Genomic DNA, 21,958 nt, shown 5'->3' with positions numbered 1-21,958 from the left:
ATTCAAACTGCATTTGAAACGTTTTGAACTGCAAAGATAGCCCTCACCAATCTCTTAACTGCCACAAATAGTGGAAACGACACCGTTACTTCTGCCAAGTGAATTATTTTCGAGGAGTAACAGACATTAGAAATGTAAGAATGCACCCTGTATACATATCCAAATGTGTATCATTATTTGTAATGTAGCAAGAACATAAATGCTTTTTATTGGGAGTTATCTTTTCTAGTTAATTATTTCATGAATAAGTTGCCTTAAGTAAATACATGCAGCCACACAACACACTCAATTTAGGATGTTGCCCTCTTGCCAAATGCTTATTAACCTTATAATGTGTTTTAAAGACCTCCGTCAACACTGATTTGACCAGCTGAATTTAATTTAGCTTTTTTCCATTTCCAAGTTTTGGGCAGTTGCAGCCAAGCTGCACACAGCCCACTCTCTGCTGCTCAGAGAGAACACTTAGCCTATTGACACAGACTCAGTAAAGAGCTTCAGGCTTCTCCAGTTTGCTCACACTTCTACCAACACTTCCTTCAGCATCAGATTATCTAAAAATAACCAGGCAGAGGCCTACTACTTGTTACTTGTTTTTATTTTTTTATAATGTTTAATACAGATTTGATCTGGCAAGTTCTGTGGAAGGAAGAAGCTGACCATCGGCTAAGAACGTGAAGTTAATATGGTTTCAATAGTTGTGTTATATTTTTGTGTCTTTTTCTTTGGTTATTGAATATTTTTCTTCGGCATTAAATTCACCCACAGTACTACCTTACCTAAGCAATAAGGCCTTACTGCTCTTCAATATTTAGGGGAAGTCCTTAGATTAATTAATTTTGTTTACGAATAGAAGTTTACTGAGGTACATCTGCATCATAAAAAAAACTGCATGCTCAAACTGGTACAAGCTTTGATCCTCTGGCGAGGAAGCCGCCCTCTGTGTATTTCTCTACAAACAGCCTGACAAAAAAGAAGCCCTAGGCCAGATGTTATTTCAAAGTATTAATGTATGACTTATGAACTCACTTATCTGCAGTTAAACTTCCACCTTATTACATTTCTGTATATGGCTCCGAACAAATGTTATCTTGACAGATGGGTGGAAACTGTGTTATTACATTTATAATACATTTTGTTTAGGAATCTAAATACAAATGTCAGATCCCTGAAACATCCTTCAACATAAATCACAATAACTGTTCATAGAAGAAGCTGTATATTTTACTCTCAACAAAGTGGTCTTTGTGGCATCACTTTTTTTAATAACACAGTAATTTATGAAAATTGTGTAAAAATAAATAAATAAAAAATTAAGATTATGAAATAAAACGAGGTCCTCCCTGGGGTTATTAATGTTTTCTTTGATCTTCAGAAAATATGCAACACCCTCCTCCAAAAATAATAAGTGTTAAATTGCTCTCCTCTGCATGTGGATTGCATTGTCTTCTTGATGTTTACTGTATCAAAAGGTAGGCTAAATTAGTCTTGAGAAACAAATAAAAGCCCCTCTGCTCTTCTAAAAAGGTCAGCCTCCCTTTAGGCAAAGGAACATTACAATACGCTTCCCCTTTTTTCACCCCTCCCACCAATATTTTGATACAGTCCCCAAGCAAAAGAAGCATTGGCTACTCACTAAATACTTGTTAGTCAGATAAATGAATTATTGGTTTTGGTCTTTGTTGACAATAAGAAAATCACCAGACAAATTGTTTAAAAAAATGATATTCCAACATTTTATTAAAAACAGCAAAATATATGTTTTTGTGAACTATGACAAGGTCCTACATGCAAATATTACAATTTATAAAAATAAAAAAACGTAAATGCACTTTTTTCATAAATGGGTGAGGAAAGTGTTATAATTTGTCTTGTTGTCAAATACATTTTGCAATAAAAAACGGTGGTCAGTTAAGGACAGACGGTCCCCACATGAGGCAGACAGTTTGAGGCTCGAGTCAATGATCAATCAATGAGCCTGCAGCCGACAGCATCCTGAATGAGGCAGGTGGTGGATACCCCACCTTGCCTCTTCCTGCACTGCCGTACAGTGTGCGTCAAGCCACTGCAGAGGTGGATGAGGTATCGCTCCACAGAGCGCCCAAAGAGAAGGCTGACAGCACAGAGCGGCCCCGCAGAGAAAAGCCCTCTGTAAAGTAAAGACGAACAAAGGAATCTGCAGTAGTTTCCCTGATCGGTACCGGAGCTGAGCGTCTGTTCGTGTCTTTCAGTCTCAGTCTTCAGAACGATCACCCACGCTCTCTGCACCTGCGGCTTTCCAGTTTTTTCAGCTCTTCTTTTTTGAGTTTGGCTCAGAGTCTGAGTCTTCATGGGAGTCCTGCTTTCGCTTTTTGCGCCTGCGAGTCCTTCTCTCCCTTTCTTCTTCGCCGTTACTGTCGCCCGAGCTGCTGTCCTCGTCTCTCTCTCTGTTTTTTTTGGTTTTCTTGTTTTTGTGTCGACTTTTAGGCTTTTCCCTCTGCTGCTTGTCTTTGGTAGCACTGCTGTCATCGCTGCTGCTGCTTGAGCACTCCTCCTTCTTCCGCTTTTCCTCCTCATCTTTCTTCTTCTTTTTCTTTTTCTTCTTTCGAGAGGATTTTTTTGATCGTTTAGATAAGCTTGCTTCTGTGTCAGACTTGGACTTTTTCCTTTTGTGGCGCCCAACCTTTCTTGTGGCACTGCTTTTTTCACTAAAGAAAAGAAATTAAAACACAATTAATTGAGAATAGGTATAGTAGGTATGCCACCATTCTTTATCAGGGCAATCCACCAATTTTACACATCAAACTTGTATAATTGCTATAATATAATTGGAGTAGCTTTCTCAAGTATGAAAAAATGAACCCTTCATAATGTCATCTGGGTTATCTTAGCTTTGGCTTGGAGACTTGAATATGGAGACAGCTTGGTTTTAACAAAACAAACGACGTGGAGAATCGAATGTATGGACGGTAAAAGGTTCTAAAGATTTTCATGTAAACAACCTGCGCCAAAAGGATTTTGATTAGAGTTGTTGTGTGAAGACTAAAACATTGTTAATTGATGACATTACACTGCATACAATATATTTGGACTTAATTACATTAAACGACTGTCATGATGATTTTTTTTCTCTCACAGGAGCTCCAACTTTATGGAAGTACAGCTTTTTTGCTAAATCTCTTACTTATTTGATACAGTGTTGCATTTTTGCTTACCTGTCACTTTCAAACTCCTCAGGATAAAGCTCCTTGAAGCCACTATGTCCCCACCTGTGACACAAACACATAATGAAGATTTGTCAACCTTGTCCAACTCTCCTATATTTACACTATTGTGTGGAAAAACGTCTAGAATACAAATAAGAAAACCAGATCACTTTCTTCCTTTTCACCTTACAAAAATAAAACATTCTGAGATATTCGTCTAACTAAAACATACTGAGATGAAGGGTTCTCTTTATGCTGTACCTGTCGGGATCACTGGCCTTAAATTCATACAGTTTGCGACTCCAGTACCGGGCCTCTCTGTCATCGTGTTCTGAGACGCGCTCTCTGCTTCGAATCAGGTCTCTAGGCTGATCTGACACTCGATCGCAGTGCATTTGCCCCCTGGAAAACAACCACAATCAATACATCAAATGGCAACACACAGTAACAGCTCTCTAAACTAAGAGCTAAATTATGAAACACACTCCCAAATAAGCTTGAGTTGAGGTGGCTCAAATTAAATAGGGACATTTACTGTTCTTACCTCACACTCTTTGTATCTGGCAAACGTTTGTCGTGGGACGTGTGGACCTCCCAGCCTCGCGTTTTCCACATCTCCATCTCCTCCTGGATCTGCAGTGGGTCAAAAAGAGTAAGTAGATTACAGACTGCCCAGACACACATACTACCTTCTCACAATCACATTGGGAATGCTGGTTTTGGATCCCCAACAGGCATTCTGATATATAGTATTAAGATACTTACAGAGGTTATACATGCCTCAAACAAACCTGCAAATTGGTTTGTGAAACATTCAACGTTAGTGAACCTGCAAAGGCTGCTAATATCAATTACCTACATATATATCTTAGCTCAATGATATTAGGGACCAGGACCTGCAACTGGATGTCTAAGAAAAAGGTTCAGGTCAAAAACACAACATGACACTAGGTTAGAAGCTCGCTTCTGGACAGAAAAAAAAAAAATCAAAAATCACCTAATTCAATTACTGTTGATAATGTATGTTTGTGTTTCTTCTTCTTAACATTAATACCAAACGCTACCTAGTTCCAGCCTCTTTAATGTGACTTTGTGCTGCATGTCTTTGTCTTATACATGTACATGAGGATGACACCAATTTTGTGTCATTTTTATAAAACAAACAATTGATCCATTGAGAAAATAATTATACTCATGAATGAAAATAATAGTTTCAGCACTAAAACTGGTTTGAAGACATACAGTTGTTCAAACTGTGTGAACTGTTGTTGTATTCGCAGTCCAGCCCATGGACTGAGTAAAAGAAGAACACTTAAATTTAGTACACTTAGTAAATTAATTACTTAGATATTCATATCAATGCAGATAGAACAAAACACAATAAGCATCAGTATAACTCACCTCATCAATTTCAACGGCAATAAAGACTCCAGGTTGTTGTTTTACGCTACATTAGTTTTAGCTGGCTGTACCTACTTAACGAGGCATGTTTCCAACTTGTCGAACAAACGCATGAACTCAAACGCACCTTATTGTGAGCACCCGTGTGGCGGATGACATTCCTCAACAACGTCTTCCCCAGCGGCTGCTTTGCCATGATCCCAGCTGACACGAGACAAACGTAAGTCATCGACAGAATTATCCGATCTTCTTAGTAATTAATCTAAACATACTAACGACTAGTGTAACGTTAAACAGATACATCTCCTTAATATAAGACAGATGTAATATATATATATATATATATATATATATATATATATATATTAAAAAATAAGAAAAAAAGTATTATGTTAGCTAACAGTTAGCTAACTACATGAACATTACCTGTTAGCCTAGCTCGCTAGCTATATTCAGATGCAGTAATATAATTCGATAATTATTAACCTGTTCAAAATCTGCGTAAAATACTACTATCACACTTTCGCTGTCATTTCGCAAACATGTACAAACTGTACCTTTCCAAAAGGAGTAGCATTCAGGAAGAACAAAACCCTCTTGTTGTGCTATAGCATAGATTTACACAGAGGTACCGGTACTTCCGCTTTACTGGCACACGTAACGCTGTCGCACACTCGACGTCACTGACCGTTGGAAACGCTGAACTGTTATTGGTCCAATTGTCCGTCAATCATCAAGGTACGAGCCGTGAACCGTTCTTCCAGCTAGTGGTCATTCAACACAGGGCAAATTTAGCGATACAGGGACACGAATAGTTACAACGATACACAACTCTTAATGACATATTATTTGCACCATTGTATTTAAGAACAAATTACGTTTTAAATATTGAATAGGTTACAACAAAAACTAAGCCATCAAATAGCTCAAAGTAATATGAAAGGTGATGAAGTGCTGATGGTCCCACTGAGAGTCAACACTATATGCACAGTCTGCAGCTGCACAGCTATAGATGTTTACGCTAACTTGACCAAACAAACCAAAACAATGAAGCAGCGACTGAGAAAGAAATTAAAATATCAAGCAAGCAACTATAATAGACATATATTTTCTTTTTCCTTCTGTTGGCAGACCAGGTGTTGTCAAGGAAGAACAAGAGGAGGGAGATCAAGCTCATGCCTGCTAGAGATGTAAGTATACACAACTGTTTGTATGTTGTATTCTACACTCAGTATGCAGGGGGAGATAACATTCATCGATTTTGGATGAAAATAACCAATACGAACCAATTCACAATAAATGTCAAGGATGTCTATATATTTCTCAGTTTCATGCCAACTTAAATGAAATATCGTTGAATTTTGGATTGTCACCCAGATAAAATGATTCATTTGGATTAAGGATGTCACATTGAGCTCTGGGAAATTGTGCTGGGCACGTTGTCATTTCATTGAGTCAATGAATTGAATAATTGATCGATTTGCCAATATTCAAAGTAATTGTCCTACACTGTAACGCTTAATTCAAACCTCTCTTCACGATTTATAACCTTGGTTAAAGTGTAGTCACTTGTTTTGGAGAAATTCTGTTTTATTCTCTTTTGAATGCAATTTTCTTGACACACATCAGATACAGCTCACCAAATTTCTCCAGAACTTAATAGTTAGTGATGGAAGAAGTTCTCAGATCGTTGTGCAAAACTATTAACATAAAAATATATCTAGATAAAAGTACTAATTTTGCAGAATGACTCATTTCGTATCTTCCCACAAGAGAAGCTTCTTGATTTCACAATATCATAATGTATCTGATGATTATATTTCTGTTTTATTAATCTGAAATTGGAACGTAACTAGTAATTAAGGTTATTAATTGAGACCTGGCTTGACTTGATTGCCTAGCTTACAGTCCAGGTAATATCTGCACACACATAGGAGATGAATCACTTTGTAACAACTAATTACAAACCAAGGAAGTTATGCAAGCCACTATTTAAAAGGAACAATATATGATGAAAAGTATGGTGCTCAATTAAGTGGTAGCCTAATTAGAGGTAATATGTAGTCTACTACTACTACTGTATGAAGCTGCTTTTGAAATAATTTTGTTCTCCCAACATTACCCGGTGGGAATTTATGTTTCATCTTATGTATACGTTTATATTCTACCTAAATTTAGATAACTGCCCATCAACTGGATGCCTCATTTATAGTGGACACAGAACGCCGTTATAGGCAGATTGCACTTTAAAGTTGCTGCTCATCCGCACAAGTAAGAATATCACACCTATAGAAACAGTGTTCATGAACTGAGCTGAAACCTTGTTCAATTGACTTTGTTTCTTCTCAGTCGTGTTTCATTTTTCCCCCAAGACATTTGATGTTTACTTTGAATGGTCATAATCTGACACCAGTCACTGTGGACACTTTTTTAATCAAGTCATAGACGACTGATCAATTTGAAAACTTTCCTTTTTTTATGAAAGAGGTATCATCTTTTTATCTATTCTAGCTAATTGGTTCAAACTTTAACAGATCACTTTTAGTCTTTGTTGATTCACACAACGGTCAACATTTACTGTAAAACAAGCATGACAATTATTGTATATTAAAGCTGCAGAAGGATCCATTTATCTGTGATTGAAAGTAATCCACTTCATACCAAGGACTGTACGTAAGTACAGTTTTTAGGTACTTTGACGTTCATGAGATTTCCAATTTGTGTGACTACTTTTGCATTTCAACGGCAATGGTGTACTTCTTCCACCACTGCCATGTATTTAAATGTATTTTTAATCAATGTTTTTGTTGTTGTTAGTGAGAAATTAAAAAGCTATAAAGATACATGAAATATTAGTTGACAGATATCAATGGAATTTGGTGGAAGTATTTGGACTTGAATTAAAGTGAATACAGGATTTCTTAAAATAGGGTATTCTTGATTTTTTTCACACTTAATTTTAACTGAAAAAAAGTCTTGTTCACATGACATTTTCTCTTATTAAGATAACAAATGTAGGAGGTTGTGCTATACTTTGTCCTCTGAGTGCTTGATCAGATCATTTTAGAGCATAATTATTACTTTCACAACTATTTAATGCACAAGTTTGGACAAAAGCTGATTTATAATGACAGCGACTAGATTTCCTTCATCTTCCACTCTCCCCAGTGTTATCTCCCAACTATAAACCTAAACAGCCACAGACGTCTTTTCTAAATTGTATTTGACATCAAAAATGGATGGAATTTTCAGGGACTAAATCTTATCAGTCTGTGGTGCTTCATGCACATCTGTTTGAAGGTCACTGAAATATAAAGGTGGGTAAATCTTGTTTCATGGATGGCACCATTTCCAATCATAATCCATGGTGACCATGCAAACAATCTGTTCTATTTTAGCACTCATTTGATTTACAAATTGGCCGATTGCATGCTGTCCCTTTTGTAAAGTGGCGTTTTTCTCTCCTCCTGGAACCCCAGTGGTAGAATGACTTTTCCGCCACACTTTGAACAGCAAAGTCAATCCTCGTATATCATCCGCGCATGACTAGAATAGTGTCTGTTCAAGCTACACTTTGTTTCCCTCATTTCCCCCAGTCACATCTAGGTCTGCCAAATCTTCTTCATATGAGTTTGTCCTTGTCTTTTTTAAATGTTAGCGAAAACATTTAAAGAATAGAAATGAGTGCAAAAAGAACAAGTTAACAAGTTCTTCAGGAAAGGTTTTTCAAGACTGAATATGCCAAACTAATATTACAGTAACACTTTACTAGCAGCTCCATCTGCCAAATATTTCTGCCACTTAGTCTTTGGAAACATAAACTGAGTTATTTTTCTTTTCTGTTGAATAGAGCTCCTTTGAATTTAGCTCCAATCTCTTTCCATAAAATACTTATTTATATATAAAGTATATCACTTTGATTCACATGCTTTGTGGGACATTTTTCTTTTGTTTTGCCCGCACAGGAAAAAAGCATCGCATAAACATCTGAGAATCACAAGAGGCAGTATAACCTGTAAAGTTACAGTGATCCTGGTGTAAGTGACATTTATTTAGCCTATACGCACTGATTATAGTTGTGTTATCATAAAAACGCAAGCCTGAGATAAAAAAAATGCAGCAAACGTAGACTTTCAAGTTTCTCTGTCGATCTACATGATTTTAGCTGCAGTGACATACAGTACGCTAAAAGTATAGGGAAAGGATGATAAGGATTATTGTTGCGTTATCATAAATACATCAACAGGATTTAGAACAAACACTGACCAAAATCCTATAATTATTTAGGATATTAATAATGTATAATCATTTCAATTGTATGATGTATATATATATATATATATATATATATATATATATATATATATATATATATATATATATATATTTGAAATACTGGATTTAGATGTTATATCTGAGCCACTGTATCCGTTCAAACTAGTGAGTGACACTAATGTGAGGAGTATTATTAATTAGTCGAACCATTCTTGCCTCTGTTTTATTATCTTCTTACAGTTTAAATCTAATGCTACATTAGTCTGATGGTCTAAAGTAAAGCGTCGCTCTTTAAAGCATATGTTGATGGTGCTACAGAGTTTAAGACAGTGTCATTCTCTTCTGGGCAAAACTGCAAGCAGCTACTTAGAGACCTGTTTCACATTCTTACTGATGACACCAGCAACATTTCTAACATCTCAATGACAGCCTGCTCAGCCAAAACGCCTTTCAAAAGAGTACTTAACACAAGCACCGCATGTCATAGAAAACCTTTTGTTTCTGTTGCCTGCTGCTCAAATTATACATCTGACACGTTTTACATTTTGGTTTAATCTGATGGCTCTAATGTTTCAGGGCATTCTCTGTATAACTTGTGTTTTTCAGGCTTTCTGTCACAATTGCAGTAAAAATACCGTTCACTGCACACAATACACCATAATGACTTAAATAGAAAGAGCTGTAATTGTAGGCTCATGTGTGCATTCTATAAATACCATTTCTGTTTGGTTATTTCCAAGTAACTATACACTTCCTGTGTCAATATATCATTAACCTCTCACATGGTTTGGCTTGCGTGGTATGCTGTTGTTATGCAAGCTTGACATTTTTGTGAAAAATAAAACCAACAGATTTTTAAGTTTCTCTGTCGATCCACATGTTGGTTCTGATTTTAGCTGCAGTGACATACAGTACACAAAAAAAGAAAAGGAAAAGGGAAGAGAAGGAGAAAATCTCCCTCCCCCTCCTCCTTGTAAAAAGGAGAGAGCATTGAGGAAAGAAGGGAGGAGGAATGAGGAAGAGGGGGAGGGTAAACACACCCAGACAGAGCCATGTCTGACATCCACGCTCACTGAAAAAAGGAAGGACTGCTACAAAGCCGTGCAGAAGAGAAAAAGGGGGAAGGAGGGAGGGCAGAGGGAATAAATGCAAAAAGACTGGCAGAGAAAAAAGGGTGAAAAAGATGCACAAGAGCTGCATCAGTTCTCGTCCGCAGGGAACAAAAAACATTGTGTTCGTGAATGGGAGATGCTGAGCTCAAGCACAAGGCGAGTGCAACGAGAAACCAGGCAGACTTTGGTTGCTGGTGTTGCTGAGCACCAATCCTCCCTCCCTCTGTCTCTCTCTGTCACTGTCTGCCAGCTAGGACTGAGCCTTGGTATGATTTAGGGGACCGGTTGAAGGCTTTTCATTAGGATTTGGAGCTTTATGTTTTAGGAATATGCTGCTGGAGAGGATTTGAACGTGCTGTTATCTCTGATTGAACACAGTGTGTGACGTGGAGACGCCTCCGGTTGCTGCTTTCAGGGCTGCTCCCCTCCTCGCTGTCTGTGGTATTGTTTGGGCTATGGTCCTGGCTGAGCAGCAGAGCATCACCCAGATGCAGGGCTACGGCTGTATGGGGGGGTTGAGCTCGTAAACACCAGCATGGGAGCCAAACAGATGAAATGGTAAGTTTTTTTTGCGTGGCTGTTTTTTTCAAATTAATATTCTAACATTATGTCAATCCAGGCTGCTATATTTATATACTGATTGCATCAGTAGCAGAGATATAGAGAGAGGAGACAATACATCATCGTAATCATCTAGATTGGCATGTTGGTCTACCTTTAGTGTAAGTGATGCATTTCACTATAAGAATATGACTTTGATACGCTAACTGTGCAGGTTATTGTTCACAGTGTTTACAGTGCAGTGGGTGTGGGTGTGTCCCTGTCTGTGAGAGCTGCTATTGCCTAGCAACCACTCTCTAACTTCCATTACCGGCTCTTCTATTGCATTCGGATGAAGATCATACATTTAAAATCATAATCTAACAAATACAATATGATTTATTTTTGTACGCATAAATAGGGCTCGCTTTTGGAACGTGGACATATTTTTAAAAGCTGCCATCTTTGTCTGGATTTGGTGGCATTTAAGTAAAATATTAGCAATTATAATGAACTAATCCTTTAATTAAATTAACCTCAAACTGGTTAATGTGTAGAATGTTCATGCTAACGAAGTACACAAAGTTACCGAAGTAAAAGTATTTCACCATAATGTAAAAAAAACTAAATTAAATGTAAAGGTACTGCATTTAAAATCCTACTTAAGCAAAAGTACAGAAGTATTATCAGCAAAATGTACTTTATGTATCACAAGTATTTGTCCCCTGTCCATAATATATTATGTTATGTAACATTGCAGGTTATTGATACTGATGCTTCAATGTGTAACCAATATTTTACACTTCACACTAGTTTTGAACACTTTTGAACAGTTTAGTATTTTAGCGAGTGCTTCCCAGCCTACATGTAGGGCTCTGGCCCACCTGGTTACAGGATGGATATGAGGGGTTGTGAAATGATTGAGAGCGAAAAGAAGAAAAACTAAGTTTCTGCTTCACATATGTGTATTCAGTTTTATGACTCTTCTCTAATCTTTGCTGGAAAAAAATTATATATATATTTATATATATATATATATAAAACTTTGTTTATACAGTGGGAAATTCCTGTGCAGCAGTTGCAATACAAAGTGGGAAGAGTTCAAATACAAGGAGTGCCAATATAAAAGTCAGGATAAAAAAGTCAAGATAACAATAACAATTGTTTGCAAATCCGAATGCAATCCAAAACGTATACAATATATATGATGCTAAAATTTAAACTAGGTTAACAGTATGGCTCATAAACGGGGGAACAGTAGGGATCAGTCTTGTTAGGGTTGCATATACACGTGTGTGTATATATATATACAAACACACACACATTTTACATATTTATGTACAATATCAGATCAGAAGTATTACATTGTTAGATGTTTATGATTATATCCATGATATTGCACTAAATGTCCTATTAAGTCAATTTTATAGAGCATAAAATCATAACAGAAGTTATCTCGAGACATATTCCAGTCAGTCGTAAAACAACTAGTAATGATAAAAAAATTTGATGTGGTAAAAGAGAGACAAGTAATCCAGAGAGATAAAATGATATTACCTCCAATAAACCTTTTTGATACTCAGAAGGTTTTTTAAATTAAGCTGATGGTAGAAGATGGTAAATCTCTCTTTTACAGAACTGTTAACATTTTTTCTTTTTTCTTTTTACATTTAATTAAGGAGTCACCGTGAACACAAGTTTAATCTTTAACAATGCACCATATTTAATAAATTATCATGTGTTTTTTATGTAAAATCTTAATCTGAGAAGTAACCAGTAACCACATCTGTTATATACATAGTGTGGAGTATACAACTACAATATTTGAGTAGAGAAGCAGAAGTGTAATGCAGCATGAAATAGAAATAGAAACTAATAAAGTATCTCAAACCTGCAATTAAACATGCTACTATAGTAAATATACTTGTAACTTTCCACCACTGCTGATCAAACGATGTTAATCTGTTACACCGAAGCTCATCTCTTGCAAATCCCAGTACTTAATCTTTGGTTTAACCCATATGTTCCTAATCTGTATGTTCTTTTGGTGCAACAGACAGCAGGGAGCATCTAAAATGAAGCTGTTAGTTTATTGAACTGCTGCATGCTGAGACAATGATAGAGGGTATCTTGATAATGTCATTGTCTGCAATGACAAGATTAGTTGAAGGCAGCTGCTTTGATCCCCTTCCCTGAAACACTTGGTGATAATCACAGCAGCATCTGATAAGACACTCAGTTCATGTTTTTATGGGACCTGGTGCAATTTCTCTTTCTGAAGAAGAAGAAGCTGGAAGAACCAAACTATCAGATGTTTCTCAGTGTGGCGTATGTTTCATGTGACTGAACTGACAAGCAATGTCAGTCTGCCAGTCGGTTCACCAATTAATGGAGGTTCAGACTCAAATATCTCAACAACTAATGGAAACATTGCTATTAAATGTGGTATAGCCATGGTGCCCAGATGATGAACCAAAATAACTTCGTAGTTCCACCACGAGGTTGACATTTGTTTTTTTTTCGTGAAATGTCTCAACAACTATTGAATGGATTGTCATCAAATTTGGTTGAGAGGTTCATTTTCACCTCATGGTGAATTGAAATAACTTTTTTAGAAAGAAAAAGAAGAAAGAAAGAAATTATCCTTCATTAATCCGCTTGGGAAAATGATTCTCTGCATTCAACCCATCCTTAGTGATTAAGGAGCAGTGTGCTGCCATGAGGCGCCCGGGGAGCAAATGGGGGATCAGTGTCTTGCTCAAGGACACTTCGACATGCGAACTATGGGGAGACCAGGGATCGAACCGGCTACCTTGTGGTTTCAGGACAACCACTCTCCCCATGAGCTACAGCTGCCGCAACACTTTGATTCATGACCAAAATATCTGCAAAACATTCCCCCATCAGTTTCAGCTGTACTTTGTGTTTAGGCACGCTAACAGGCTAAACTAAACTAACTAAGGTTTATATTATATCTGTTAGACAGCAGCATTTTAGCGTTGTCATTTATAGCATTTGCCTCACAAAGCTGCTAGCATGGCTGTAGACTCCGAGTCTTGTTTCTATATGTTTTGGGTGGCTGGGAGAAATAACTATAAGGGAAAATACAAGTGTTACGGCTTACTGTCTGTTGTGATACTTACTTGTGCTAATGCTATTAGATGAGCTGAAAATCTCATCCGCTACAATCTGAATCTCCCGGCAAATGTATGGGAAGAACATGTCTAACTGAGCAAATGTGATCCCTCAGGACATTCTTTGTTTTTTAAACACAGTTTTATCCCACAGTTAAGTCCACAGTTATTTTTTATCCCTCTCTGTTTTCTGGGCCTCAGGAGCCGGGTGGTGAATGCTGATGCTTCTCTATTCCTTCTCTGGCATGGAGTTTAGATCCATTTCCACAGAGGCATGCTTGTTGTTGTTTTCCCATGCAGACACAGAGGGGGGAAAAGAAGGAATCCCATGTGAAAGGACCATGCATAATACCATAGGTCACAGGTCAAAGTAGTTGTATCTAATTTCTACAAACACTGCAGAGTGAAGATGACAGCCGGCCTCTACCTCAGGCGGCTGGAAATGCGCTCAAGAAAACACAAGAAACCCAGCCACTCAGAAGTCATAGGGGCATTATGTTTTGAAATGATTGCCAAAGGGGAACAAACTATGTGAAGACTGTCCTGTGGGAGAAATGACAGAGTTGCATGTGTTTGTGCCTCTCCTGTGTATCTTCTGAATGAGTGTTTATCCTGTTCTGTCGTGTGATTTCATGAATTGTCTGTGATACACTGTTTATTATCGGCATTGCGTGTTTAAAAACAGATTTGGTTTAAAATCCTTTGTCGAGATGTGCTAAATTAAGATTTTTTATGCTCTTTGGGGAGTTATTCAATTGAATATCTCCATTTTATGTTACTAGGTTTATTTATTGCCATTTGGCAAGGATGTAAGCGCACACACACACACACACACACACACACACACACACACACACACACACACACACACACACACACACACTAATTCCTGCCTGTGCCCACCATCTGTTTCAGCCTCAGCTCAGCCAGCCCTGCTCACTCCCCCAAAGAGGAGTATGTTATCACCCATTCCGCTGACACCCCTAAAGAGGAAACACTCCACGATCAGACTGAGGACCAGGGGGATGACAAATCTGAGCTGACAGAGAAGAAATCTGTCACAGGTTGGTTGGCTGCACATCAACTCTTATAGAGCAAGATGCAATGCAATGAATCCCTACAAAGAAAAAGAAAAGAACTCCCTTGCTTCATCCACTCTGTACCTCTCTTCCTTTCAGAGGATGTGTCTCTGTGTGGATTGTGTCCCTCCCTCGGGCACAATGTGCAGGAGGAAGAGAAGTCCTGGGAGGAGCAGCTGGATGCCCACCAGGAGCAGCTGGAGAAGGAGATGCAAGAAGCCAGGAGGATGGTGTTCCGCCTTCAGGTGAGTCCTGGTGATGACACACTTAAAAAGCAAACCACTGCATCTTTAATGTGAGCACATTGACAGAAGGCACAGGGACTGCAGATGCACCAGAGGAAGGTAACAGCTCAAATATAGCACACTTTTTTTTTTTTAGATTTAAGTAGATTCATTAAAATATAAATACAATACTAAAAAATACATTCAAATAACAGAGAAACAAATCAACACCTGATTGACCTGATTTGGCCGGGAAAAGACAAGTTACATCCCTGTTAACGTTCTGCCATCCCGCAGGCGTCCTTTACTGTATTCTATTGTACACTGTACATCTATTCATAGTTATATTTATAGTTCTATTTATAGTTCGGTACGAGTGCTTGATGTTTCTGGAAACCTACGATTCTTGTGATTCCAGCTGTGCACTCTGTTTCAAGATCAGACCACCACAGCAGCTACAAACAACACTTTTGTCAGACAACAACAAACAAACAAACGATAGCAAAATCCAGGCAACTCACCGATGACGCCTCATATTGATCCATTAATCCATAACATTCCCACAAAAACGGCGTTGTTACGTCGTAAAGGTCCAATAAAAAAAAATCCCATAAAAGATTTAGTCCAAAACACGTGATTACATCCATAAATATCCACGGACTGGCGTTGCATCATTTCATATCAGCTGGAAGATATGAAACAATAACTTTTTGTTTTTAGGAGCAAAGCAAGTTTGCATGAGAGCACAGTGAAAAATCCAAATGACCGCCGAAATCTAACCTTTCTAATGAAACGCCACTCGAACCAATAGGAGCTTCATGTCCTGACTGACATTACCCAACCAGAAGCTACGTTGAAGAACAAGCTCAGCCTCTGTTTCCTTACGTGGCTCAAGCCTGTCACGTTGTACGGCTCAGATGACAGGCGTTTCATACAACCAATGAAATTGCCTAAAAAACGGGTCTAAACAAGAGGGGGTGGAGATGATCACATCAGCCTTCAACTTGATGAGAACAGACTTCTGCTCACAGAGCCTCAGTTTGTCATTGTTAGCACGAAAATGCATTTATACTTAATTTTCTCTGTGACAGCAATACTGGTAGTAAATATGAATAGTACCTCTATAAGTTTGCACGACTATAAGCCTTTTTAATAGGTATATAGTGTATATATCATGAATATTTTCAGTATCAAAATGGAAAAACACCTAGACATTTCATTAGAAAAACATGTGTAAAATATAAATTTTCTGTGATATTGTTATCTGCTTTTTACTTAGACTAGAAAAGGCTTCAGGCTATTGTCCCATTGTGTTTTCCAGTCCATAAGTCCCATTTATAGTCATCTACAGGCATCTATTTACAAAGAAATGTTCAGGCGGAAATAAAAACCTTATACTTTAGTGTGTTCAAACGTATATAACTCAGTGTCAGCAACAAGTGGCAAGTGGCTCTGACTATTGAGGGGAAAAAGCTTCAGAGTGTTACCTTTCAAAAGAGACAAAGACCATGCATTTACTCCAAATAGTTCAAGTACAGCTTGCAATATACTTTGGGTATACCTGGATAGGCGTTTTTCATCAAATTTTACAGGAACGCTAAGAGGTTAAAGGTTCTACTTGGGGCACATCGAGGCAGTCGGTGACCTCCAGATCTACTCACCTTTATTTGTATATGCACCTAATATAGACCTTTATTTGTCCATTTTAATTTGACACTGTTTATAATCTCTTTAACTGTTGGTCAGACTGACAATCTAATCTCTTCAAATCCACTGTTAAATCGATATTAATGTGTATGTGAAATACAAGTATATGAAAGTGCCTGTACTATTACTGTTGCATATATGTTCACTATGAAGTATATCTAAATACAAAATAATAGGTGGTAATGATAATAAGTATAAGTATTTTGAGTTTTTAACTATATTTTGTCATGTTGGAGGTGCAGCTAAATCCACACACTGTGTAGTATTTACAAATAGACGTGGGACGTGACTTTACTCAAATAACCTTTCCTGCCCACTACACACTACAGTTAGTCATGTAAAATACATAACAAGGTAAGTCTTGTTAGTATCTTCCGAGTCCAAATGAGTTCAACACGTGTGTGATTGTATATATTTGATCCTAACTTCTGTTGTTTCGTACCTCTGAGTCACCACAATTTGTTCAGTAATCAAAATGGATGAAGTGAAGCAAAATACAGTAGCTTTTAGACTTTGTAGACTTTTGTTACTATTACCACGATAACCGTCAAGGATTTTTATTGGCATATATAATAAAACAAAATAAGCAGTAAGTAAACAGTAATTTTGGTTCCAGGTTATTGATACCAATCTCTGAGTAAAGGCAAAACATTAAGAAGAAGAAAATAATAGAAGATGATAAGAAAATTAATTTAATCTTTAATTTTTATTATAGAGTCCGATTATCAAGGTGCAGTTTGTGTTTGTAGTTGTGTACTCTATATGTAGGTTGGATTAGGTGAGAGGCTGAATTATGTGTGTACTCTTGCAGGCAATCAATATGATTTCAATTTGATACAGTTCTTACAAGTTTAATTTACTGGCCTTATTAGCTGTAAATTGGAACCATAGTGTGCAGCCAAGTATAAAAATCAAACGGCTGTATTTATGAATACAAATGCAACAATAAATCAGGCTTCTTTGCCATGTTTATTTAATTATGACTGCTTACAGGCCTTCACTAAGTGTGTGTGTGTGTGTGTGTGTGTGTTTGTGTGTGTGTGTGCGTGCGTGCGTGCGTGTATTTTGTCCTCAGTCGTTGCTACTCCATGGCTCTCTCCCCGAAGAGGACCAGGATGGGTCTGTGAGCTTCGGAGATAACCGGGCGAACGCTGAGCAGCAGCTGGTACGGTGCCCTCTCTCTGCTAACTCCAGAAACCAACACTTGCTCGTTACTCTGTGTGAAGTGTCAGTGTCAGCCCTTCTGTTGTGACGATGTTTGCAGTCATATTCTCCCTCGAGAGAGAAAGTGGCTACTGTAGAGCACAATTGAATCTCTCTGATCTGCTAGCCCGCTGTCATGCAGGCCCGCCACCGCCTCCTTACACGCTCTGACATTTTCCTATTCAATAATTACGCTGCCTATACCCTCTCCCTTTGAAGGTTCTGTTCCGCAGTCGCCTGGACCAAAGCATGGAGGAAGCCCTTGATCTCAAGGTACAGTTGGTAAATGTAATTAGGTTTAATATAGATGAGCTGCCTTACAAGCAAATAATCCCCTCCTCTAATGCCTCTATTCATTTATGTGGGTCTTAGAGGGAACTCCTGAGAAACAAACAGGAGGCACGCCACCTTCAGGCCATCAAGGTAAGCCTCTTACTCAAATAGTGTTACGGATTAAAGGATTCAATCTATTCCACTCTTACACTATCCCAAAATGATGATACTATCGCACACTATGTGTGTATATATATCAAATATATATGTATATTTTTCAACCCTCATTTTTCATGAAGATAATAAAGTTTTAGGAGGGTGAATGCTGTCAATGAGATACCGGTGGATGCAGTGTATCTGTATGCAGGTCTTCTCTGGACATTTCTTTGATCGCCCCTCTTTCTCATTAGGATGCTTTGCAGCAGCGCCTGGCCGTGCAGGAGGATGCTGTGCTGCAGCTAAAGCAGGAGCTACTGAGGGGCAACATGGCCAAAGATCAGCTGGAAGGGGAAAATGTGAGACAAGTGATGATTTCCGTTTGACACAGTCAAATATTGGACTTGCTTGACCTGTGGAAGCAGAGAGCAATATAACACTATATACTAAGCCGACATTTCTGTTTGCAGGTAGAGCTCAAACACAGGTTGAGTGAACGGAACAAATTACTTAATGAATATGAGGTATCGTCTTTTATTTGTGTATACATCAGGTATTCTTTGGATACATACATGCATATGCAGACTTAATTCATCCATCTTTCTTGTGACAGCAACAGCTCGGAAGGAAGGACAGAATACTGCAGCAACAGCAGCAAAAGCTTGATGATGCTCAACATAAAGCTCATGAAGTCAGCCTTGGACGGGTAGGGATCATGATACATTTCCAGTGCTTCAGATATATCATTTTTTGGATGAAAATGATATATTTATTATTGAAAATATGTATTGATAGAACATTTTTAAAACCACAGATTACAAGGTGCACAAGACAAAGAAATTAAAAGTATAAGAATTCAAGTATAAAGTTTAATCAGAATTGCATTACCTAGAACAGAATAAAACCAGTAAAAACAAGTCTAGGAATATAAGATAAAGGAGTAAAAAGTAAAAACTCTTCAATAAAAGTACATTTTAATAAGATTTAATGGATAAGGCTGCCTGTATTTTGTTTTGTTTTCTCAGCAATTTCCCAAAACAGCTAGGAACTGTTGTTTATTCAGCAAATTTTGCTCAAGCACACAATAACATAATAACATAGTTATAGAATAACACCAGCATCATCCGCCTTATATACATATTTAAATGTCTTGTGGTCTATTTTGCAGTCATTCAGGAGTGAAAGCGGTGGTTACGGTAACTCAGTGACTTCAACATCTCCTGCAGTATTCCAAAACAGCGCCCCAGTACGTACACTTTTTTATTTCACTCTTCAATCATTACTATCAATTGCTGTTTATTGTGTCAATTTTGATGGATTGTTGTATGGAAATTAATTTCTTGTCAGAAGAGAAAAAAAAAATGTTTTATAGTTTTGCAAGTCAAAAATAAAAATACTCATGGTAAGTTCAATTTATGAAAGAAATAAGTAAAAATGATGAGATACTATATTAGAATGATGATGTATCGATGTAATCAAGCTCATCTCTCTGTAATGTATGATTAGAAGACACCAAGTTGAAATAACTCATACATTTAGTATTACACTTAGCATTATAACTTTGAAATAGTAAATCAAATTGTACTATCTCATAATTTTGACCCTCCTAGAGTATTTTTTTTTTATCAAACCTTTATTTTTTATGTATATTTTTCTTTTTCCTGGGGAAGATGGGCTTCCACACTACTTGCCTTTTTAATGTGAAAAAAGTACTATATTTATAGAAGCTGTTTGTTGCAGGGCGAGGAGCTGCAGCTGGTCAGGGAGGCACTGCGCAGTTTGAGGGATAGCTTTTCTGGCCATGATCCCCAACATCACACCCTAGACACCCTGGAGCAGGGCGTGGCCAGTCTCATGGACCGATTACACACTTTGGACAGCCAACGCAGACAGGACAGAGGGGTACACACACACACACACACACACACACACACACACACACCATCTAGTGTGAATCTTAAAAAGTAGTAACACATCTGTGACCTGATGAGTGATTCAACAACCGATGCACATGCAACTGTTTACCATGAGTAATTGTTTCTTCCTCTAGGAGGAATTTAAATCACCGGGACGCAGAGCCAACTCGACAGACCGTGAATCCTGGCCGCAGAGCTCAAGTGAGACAAACAAAATCCTTGTTGTTTGTTTAGGATTTGTCGTCCCCTGCAACATCTCTACTCTGGCTGTTAAATCAAATTGTGCCGTACCATTACACTGCTATCTATGGAGGCGGCATTATTGGCTCTGAGGCTAGAGCTAGTTTACACTCTGGTTGTGAATAACGGTTTTTGTTGTTTTCTCTGATTATTTCCAGAAATGGCGCACTCGCTCAGCAGCCCGGGACTGGACACCGCCATCTGCACTAAAGTGCTCTACTTCACTGATCGCTCGCTCACTCCGTTTCTGATAAACATCCCAAAAAGGTGAAAAAAAACAATACTTTATACAACAGTGTTGTTGTTTGTTCCCTCACTGTAGCGTGCATTCATTTGAGGCAAATTGCTGTTTTGGGTCGAGCTGTTGGCAAACCACACACATGGCTTGACACTGGCATGAACTGAGCTTCATATAGATTCAGTGTCTGCGCTGGTTCAATGTTTATTCTCGAAAAGCTTAATGTCTCCGTGGGTGTATGCGTGCATGTATAATGACTGGTGGTGTGCTCTTACAGGCTGGGTGAGGTGACTCTGCGAGACTTCAAGGCCGCTGTGGATAGACAAGGCAGTTTCAGATACCACTTCAAGGCTCTCGACCCAGAGTTTGGCACAGTGAAAGAGGAGGTAGGTGTGGGAGTAAAATGATAGCCTCTACTTCTTTCAACTTCAGCAGGCAAATATAAAAAGGCATTTCTGGAGTAAGATATGCAAATAATAGCCGTGGCTGTGTTATACTTCAAAACACTGCAGGAGGACTGAGTAGTAATTTTCCCTTTCTGTCCAGACGTTAGATGTGAGTGGTTCTTAGATATGTAAATTTTGGATGTTGGCTGTTCAGGTATTCCAGGACGGAGCAGTCGTGCCTGGCTGGGAAGGAAAGATCGTAGCGTGGGTGGAGGAGGACCACGGAGAGAGAAGGTAGAGCCCAAATACCACAGATCACCACTACAAACCTCAGTTGTTCGCACTGGACCAGGATTTCACTGAAAACACTTGTGATGCCATACTAAATAAAAGTATAATGCCACTAACCGGGGACCAATGGATATACACCATTTTGTTAAAAAAAACTTGTTTTAAAAGTGAATGTTTCATATGAAGAATTGTACTTGACATTGGGGTACCACTTTCTTTTGGGAATTGTTTTCAGCTCTAAACAAATGTGTTAAACTACCCATTAAGGTCAGTAACGTGGTACTGGAAACTGATTTACAATAATTAACATGCTTTAAGTTGTGTTCTAAAAAGCTGTCATCAGTTCATGGTGTGCAAGTCTTGAAATAAGTGTTTAGTGACATCTGTCACATGTTCCAGATTGCCAAATAGTGATGTTGTTCTGCATCAATTTTAATGTGTTAATAAACATGAATTATCGCATGGATCATTTTGTTGTCAATTATTCCCTGGGTGTACGGTAATGACACTGTACACCAGCTCCTAGCCATTACACACCTCCACTTATACTCCCACACATGTATAAACAAAACCCACAGATTGTTATTTATGTTAATTATTT

At 38.1% G+C, this 21,958-nt stretch overlaps 2 protein-coding genes across 2 annotated transcripts; one reads left to right on the top strand and one right to left on the bottom strand.

Moving 5' to 3' along the window:
• Positions 1-1,750: 1,750 nt before the first annotated feature.
• On the bottom strand, positions 1,751-5,234 carry nkapd1 (NKAP domain containing 1). The gene is made up of 6 exons (XM_079225291.1): positions 5,141-5,234; positions 4,711-4,787; positions 3,727-3,815; positions 3,444-3,584; positions 3,192-3,245; positions 1,751-2,684 (listed from the first exon to the last, which is right to left on the bottom strand). Exons 2-6 carry the CDS (start codon positions 4,777-4,779, stop codon positions 2,285-2,287), a joined length of 753 nt encoding a protein of 250 aa, XP_079081417.1. The 5' UTR covers positions 4,780-4,787; positions 5,141-5,234; the 3' UTR covers positions 1,751-2,284.
• Positions 5,235-10,416: 5,182 nt separating this feature from the next.
• dixdc1a (DIX domain containing 1a) lies at positions 10,417-21,812 on the top strand. Its single transcript, XM_079224412.1, has 15 exons — positions 10,417-10,528; positions 14,560-14,708; positions 14,823-14,968; positions 17,730-17,819; positions 18,077-18,130; positions 18,230-18,280; positions 18,541-18,645; positions 18,757-18,810; positions 18,900-18,992; positions 19,455-19,532; positions 20,027-20,188; positions 20,337-20,403; positions 20,601-20,709; positions 20,958-21,066; positions 21,281-21,812. Exons 1-15 carry the CDS (start codon positions 10,506-10,508, stop codon positions 21,362-21,364), a joined length of 1,374 nt encoding a protein of 457 aa, XP_079080538.1. The 5' UTR covers positions 10,417-10,505; the 3' UTR covers positions 21,365-21,812.
• The last annotated feature ends 146 nt before the right edge of the window (positions 21,813-21,958 follow it).

Source organism: Taurulus bubalis (assembly GCF_910589615.1).
Source record: "Taurulus bubalis genome assembly, chromosome: 10".
Classification (NCBI taxonomy): domain Eukaryota; kingdom Metazoa; phylum Chordata; class Actinopteri; order Perciformes; family Cottidae; genus Taurulus; species Taurulus bubalis.
This window is presented reverse-complemented; position numbering and strand designations above follow the sequence as displayed.

Bases quoted from the DNA above. Each gene is read 5' to 3' on its own strand.
- nkapd1 (XM_079225291.1), bottom strand. From the start codon at position 4,779: ATGGCAAAGCAGCCGCTGGGGAAGACGTTGTTGAGGAATGTCATCCGC. The intron at 3,816-4,710 runs GTGCGTTTGAGT...GACCCACTGCAG, and splicing joins ACACGGGTGCTCACAATAAG to ATCCAGGAGGAGATGGAGAT. The intron at 3,585-3,726 runs GTAAGAACAGTA...GTTGTTTTCCAG, and splicing joins CCAGATACAAAGAGTGTGAG to GGGGCAAATGCACTGCGATC.
- dixdc1a (XM_079224412.1), top strand. From the start codon at position 10,506: ATGGGAGCCAAACAGATGAAATG. The intron at 17,820-18,076 runs GTACGGTGCCCT...CTCCCTTTGAAG, and splicing joins CGAACGCTGAGCAGCAGCTG to GTTCTGTTCCGCAGTCGCCT. The intron at 19,533-20,026 runs GTACGTACACTT...TGTTTGTTGCAG, and splicing joins TATTCCAAAACAGCGCCCCA to GGCGAGGAGCTGCAGCTGGT.